The sequence below is a fragment of the Passer montanus genome, unplaced genomic scaffold (assembly GCF_014805655.1).
Source record: "Passer montanus isolate IOZ18808 unplaced genomic scaffold, ASM1480565v1 scaffold40, whole genome shotgun sequence".
In the NCBI taxonomy this organism is placed as follows: Eukaryota; Metazoa; Chordata; class Aves; order Passeriformes; family Passeridae; genus Passer; species Passer montanus.
Window position 1 is genome coordinate 2,565,911 of NW_024368819.1, and position 6,000 is coordinate 2,571,910.

Genomic DNA, 6,000 nt, shown 5'->3' on the forward strand with positions numbered 1-6,000 from the left:
ACCTGGGGGCCATTCCTGTTGCCGTCACTGCGAGTCCACGCGCAGACTCCCAACTCCACAGAGCCGAGGGCGCTCGCGCGCCCACGACTCCGCTTCCCGCCTGGGGCTGGAGCCCGGCCTCCCCGCGCCCGAGCGGAGCAGCTTCGCGGCCCGATGCCACAGCCGGTCCCCACCACTCACCGCCACCTCTTTCTCTTCCTTTGCAGGGCTGCAAAGTATGCCAGGGGATTATGTGTCTCGGGGTAGTCCAATGGGTATGAATATGGGACAGCCAAGCTATACGCCGCCCCAGATGCCCCCCCATCCTGCTCAGCTGCGTCATGGCCCCCCCATGCATACCTACATTCCTGGACACCCTCACCACCCAGCGATGATGATGCATGGAGGACCACCCCACCCTGGAATGCCCATGTCAGCATCAAGCCCCACAATGCTTCATACCGGCGAGCCAGCAGTGAGCGGACAAGTGATGGACATTCATGCTCAGTAGCTTAAGGGAAATACACGTTGTCTGCAGCGATGGTAGATTTCAAACATTGTCTTTCTGCAATGACTATGGAGTTCTTGCGTCAACTTTGGACCAAGGGACGTTCCAATTCTTCACAGGGACCCTGAAAAGCAGGAAAACACCAACTGAAGTCAACTTCTGGGGACATGCTGAATACCTATATAAGACATTAAGAAAACAAAGAGTGAAATATTGTAAAATGCTATTATACTGTTATCCATATTACGTTGTTTCTTATAGATTTTTTAAAAAAAATGTGAAATTTTTCCACACTATGTGTGTTGTTTCCATAGCTCTTCACTTCCTCCAGAAGCCTCCTTACATTAAAAAAGAAGCCTTACACTTATCCTGCAAATGACAGAAAGGGCTTATTTGCAGGATTTTTAGAGCATTAAAATAACTATGTCAGGCAGAAGAATCTTTCTTCTATCCTAGGATTTCAGCCATGCACACTCTCTCTCTCCCCCCTCCCTCTCCTCCTCTGTCCGTCTTTCTTCCCTTTCTCTGCCTTTCTCCCCATCTCTCTCCCTCTCTCTCTTTCTAGCCTGGGGCGTGAATTTGCATGTCTAATTCATTTACTCACCATATTTGAATTGGCCTGAACAGATGTAAATCGGGAAGGATGGGAAAAACTGAAGTCATCAACAATGATTAATCAGCTGTTGCAGGCAGTGTCTTAAGGAGACTGGTAGGAGGAAGCATGGAAACGGAAAGGCAGTGTATTTGAAGCCTAATTGTCACATCAGAGCATCCTTGTCCCCATGCAGCAACCATCACCTTGTACATCACTTCCTGTTTTATGCAGCTCAAAACATGGACTGAAGATTTATTTTTAATATGTTGACTTTCTTTCTGGGCAAGACATCGGTCATGTGTGCATTTTTTTTTCCATAGTCCCATCATGGAGCATTTATGTATACATTGTAAATAAATTTTGTGCAAAAAGGACTGGAAAAATGATCTGTATTATTGCAATTTTTTGTAAAAGTAGCAGTTTGGTATGAGTTGGCATGCATACAGATTTACTAAGTGGGATAAGCTAATTATACTTTTGTTGTGGTTAAACAAATGCTTGTTGATAGCCTTTTTCTATCAAGAAACCAAGGAGCTAATTATTATTAATAATAATCATTGCACACTGAGTCTTAGAGTTTCTGATTGAAACAGTTTGGATTGTATAATAACTCAAAGCCCAGTTGTAGTAGTTTGAGTGCAGTAATGAAATCTGAATCTAAAATAAAAACAAATTATTTTTTGTCATGGTGACTCCACTGCTTGCAAAATTTGTTTCCTGTCCCCATGCAGTATTTGTAGCCATTCTATCCCAGGCTGAGAGCCGAGCAGCTACAAAATTCAGCTGGCTCTGGAGATGTTACCTATCATTTGCTGTTTAAATATCAGCTTCATATTTAAAGAATGTAAAAGTAATGCTACGCTGCATAAAGAAACTTCCTTGGAACTTGCACTGTAAATTGTCAGGATGGGAACTGTTGCCTTTTAATAAATGTAATATCGTAGGGCATTATTGGACAGAAATTTGTAAATAGTGTTACCACCTCTCCCTCCCAAATTATAGCCTAATACACAGTTCAAATTACTGAGTTTCTTACTGGAATTGAGCATACTGAGGAAGGAGGAAAACAAAACTTGGCAAACATTGCTGGGCAGTGCGTATCTGTAGGGGGACGGGGTGCTGCTGGACCTCTGCGAGCAAGGCCAGCGCCGACCCTCATTAGCCAATTTCCTCTCGCGTTTGTGCTTTCTGCCCCACAGCCAGGAATGGGAGCGCCCAGCCCGCCCGTGCAGGCTGCGAGACCTCCTTTGCTTCAACTCGCAGCTATAGAAGAAAAAAATTGAGATTCCCGGGGCTAGGAAAACGACACAAATATCTTAATTAAGGCGAAATAATGCAACCCCCCCCCAGCCTCTCCCAAGGCAGCCGGCACCCCCCGCGGGAGGTGTCCCGGGCGTGCTGCAGGGCAGAGTCCGGGGGCCCCCGGGCTGGGCAGGGGTGCAGGCAGAGCTGCAGGCAGGCAGTGCAGACCTTTCTGAAAGAAGCAGGCCACCAAAGGGGGACCTCTCCTCCCCGGCTGGGACTTCCTCCCCCTCTTTTTTTTTTTTTTTCTTTTTTTCCCCTCTCCTCCTTTCCCCCCGTTTTTTTAAAGGGCCGCTGTACCGCCAAGGAGGATGAACATCCCTCCTTTGTGAGGCCGGAGTAGTGACATTTTTCTGCCAAAACGTGGATGAACGGGGCTCGCTTTTTTTTTTTTCTTTTTTTTTTTTTTCTCCTTTGGTTTTGTTTCGTTTTGTTTGTTTTGTTTTTACGTGTTTGGGTTTTTTGGGGTTTTTTAAGGTTTCTTGAAAGACAAAAACAAACCGCCCTCTCGCAGGCGAGGGCACACGCGTCCCTTCTCCTCGCAGCCGCTGCGAAGTGGGGCACAGACCTTCCTGCATGGGACCTTTTTTTTTTTGGAGGGGGGCACATTTCAAATTAAACCCACGATTACATCCCAAGACATTTAATCAGCTGTAATTATAACACATTCAAAATGAAGAATATGCCTTGACAGTATTTTTATTGTTATTGTTCATCGCATGATGTTAGACAGCTTCAGAGGCACAGGAAAGAGAAGTAAACGGGTTACAAATAGGGAATTATCCCTCGTTTAGCATTAAAATTCATTTAGATAAAATTGCCACAAACATTTAAATGGGAAGATTAGTTCCCCCTCACGCCTTATTGCACTCTCTCAATGGCTCCGTTAAGAACATTTTACACGTTGGAAATTCCGCCTTTTCGGGCCGCTCGCTGTTTCCTAGCTACCCTCCTTTCACCGCACCGGGGGGGCCCGGAGGGGCCCGGGCAGGGCCGCCCTGCTGCGCCTCCGCTGCTCACCCGGCCCCGGAGGCTGCGCGTCCCGCGGCGCTGCGCGGCGCTGCGCGGGGGCGCAGTGCGGGAGCGGCTCGCAGCCCCGCCGTCCTGCCGCTGCCCGCCGCCGAGGAGGAGGAGGACGAGGAGGAGGAGGAGGAAAGCCGTCTTCGACTGCCATCTCTTGGGGGCTCGGGAGAGTGACGCGGGGGGGCAGTGCGGGGGCTTCGGGGCCGCCCGCGGAGCGCCGCGGATGTTGCGCGTTGCCGGACTAAAGTTTGCGCAGCCTTCAGCGACGCTCTGTTTTCCTGGTTTTAGTTTGGTTTTTCTTGTTTTTTTGGGTTTTGGGGTTTTTTGTGGGTTTTTTTTTTTTCTGTTGTTTTTTTTGGGTTTTGGGGTTTTTTGTGTGGTTTTTTTTTTCTTTTTTTCTTTTTTTAAAATATTGGTCCCGATTTCCCGCGTCCCCCTTTATTTTTGCGCCTCCCCCGTGGAGGGGGGGTGCGTGCGCTGCCGCGCAAGGCGAGCGCAGCGCTCTTCCTTCCCACCCTTTCACAGAGGCTGGAGAGGGGCCAGAATCTCCTCTGCGCGGAATTTGAGCGCACTGCTGCGCGGGGCCTGCCCTGCGTCTGGGATGGGCACCCACAACCCCCAAGCGGGTTTTTTCGAGGGACAGCAAATTCCAGCCGAGTCCCACTCCAGGCAGAGGGACTCGCGTGGGCTGTGCCTGCCCTGCCGGCTCGGCCGTGCCACCCGCAGCCACAGGCACTTTTGGGCTCAGAAGCGGCACTTTTCGGCCGCGCTGTGAATATTTCCAGCCCTGGCGCTGTTGCGAGTAAAGTTCCCGCTACTGGCGTCTCGCTCCGCGCGTCCTAAACCTGCGTGGAAAACAGAAAAATATTTTTCTCCTCCCCTGACCTTGCTACGCCGCCCGTGACGATAACGTATATATATTTCTATTTCTATTTCTATTCGTGTATAAAATGGAACGGACGTTTCCCGCGGGCCGGGAGGAGGCGGCTGTCCCCGGCCGCGGGCAGGGACGGGCGGTGCGCGGCGCGGAGCGGAGCGGGGGCGATCGCGCCTGGGGTGGGAGCTCCCGGTGCCTCCTGGAGGTGGCTGCTCAGCTCCCGGGCCGGGCTGGTGCTTTGTGTGTGACAGCCAGCAAGCCTTCCCCGGCCCTTTAATGCGTGTGGAAATACCCGCATGCCTGTGTGGCAGCTGCTTCCAAAGCCCCAACTAACTCTTTTGGAAGAGCAGGGCGAAAAGAGTGAAAGGCAAAAGAAAGACTGTTCATTTTTTTCCTTTGGTGCCATTTTGGATGTCATCTGTTACCTTGGTGACTGTGCTCAGCCCCCAAAGCCCCTGGATTGTTAGGGAAAAAAAAAAAAAAAAAAAGCATGCTATTTCTGCACCGTCATTTATCACTGTCACCGCATAATGATTCCCCTCGCAGCTCCTTATTGATGTTTGTAATTGCATTATCTCATAAAGGGAGGGGGTGGCGGGCCGGGATGATCAATGGAACCGCTCCGTGCATGCCGGGGTCAGGGGCTGCGGGAGGCGGCGGGGCCCCCCCGGACCCCCCGGGCCCGGAGCCCCCGGCCCGCTCCCCGCCTGGCAGACAGCGAGTCCCGGGCAGCGCCCGGAGCGCGGCCCCGGCAGCCGGCGTGCGGAGCCAGTGCAGCTCCCGGCGGGGCCGTCCTGCTGGGACCCCCCGATCCGGGGAGAGGAAGCGGGGAGGAAAAAATAGGGCTCTAGCAAGGGGAAAAAATTAAAGAGGGTATAAAGTGATTTGGCTGGGGAAAAAACCCACTGGTGGATTCTGCCCCCGAATCCCGAGTACCGCATGGAGGACTGCGGTGCGGGGTGCTGCGGTGGGGCTCCCCGCGGCCCTTCCCGGCAGTATTCCCTCGGCCGCGGGGGATGCGCGGGGCCCCGCGGCGCGGAGCGGCGGCCGCCCCGGGGAAAGGTCCGGCGGCGGGGAGCGCTGCCGGGCGCACCGGAGGAGCTGGGGAGGGGGGAACGGCACGGGCATGGGCCCCCTCGGCGAGGAGGAGAAGGTCCCAGAAAGGCGGCTCGTTTTCCGCGTTCAGCTGGTTTTTGTACCGGTTTCCTTTCGCCGAGCGCTCTTTAGAGACGGCAGCGCTGCCGCAAGCCCCCAAACCGGAGCAGCCCACGGGGGATTTTCCTCCTCTCCCTTCCCTCTCCCTCGGCTCTATAAAGATTACCAACGAAGTAAAGATTAACTCCTTTTTCCCCCTCTTCGCCGCGCAAAATGAACTCCATCCACTGAGCCCAAAAGTTCAAAGAATTATTTCCCAGCCGTTTTCCCAGAGGACGAGCCGGTGCACCCCATAACCCGGGACTTGGGGGTACCAAAGCCGAGCCCGTGTGAGCCAGAGCAGAAGGATGCTGGTTTTGCCACAGCCATCCTAGGCAGTCCCGGAGCGTCCCTTTCAGGAGCCGCGCTAAACCGAGGGGGGAGAGCAAATACTCTCCTGCTTCTCCTTCACCGTATTGACCAGCTCTCTCCCCAGGTTTCCCCCTCTTTAATCTTCCCTTGGAAATTTAGCAACGCTTTAATTTGGAGGTAATACAGCCTAAGTGTTATTGTTCTTTTTCC

The 6,000-nt window shown here is 52.6% G+C and overlaps 1 protein-coding gene across 6 annotated transcripts in view; it reads left to right on the forward strand.

The window, feature by feature from the left end:
* The window catches only part of MEIS1 (Meis homeobox 1), a 108,042-nt gene extending 106,274 nt beyond the window's left edge, over positions 1 to 1,768 (forward strand). For 3 of the 6 annotated variants that reach the window (XM_039718926.1, XM_039718927.1, XM_039718925.1), the window contains exon 12: positions 207 to 1,768. In XM_039718926.1, the coding sequence (XP_039574860.1) occupies positions 207 to 490 (284 nt within the window). In that variant the 3' untranslated portion in view covers positions 491 to 1,768. The remainder of the gene's footprint in view (positions 1 to 206) is intronic. The other 3 variants (XM_039718929.1, XM_039718928.1, XR_005628618.1) reach the window with 2 other exon arrangements.
* The last annotated feature ends 4,232 nt before the right edge of the window (positions 1,769 to 6,000 follow it).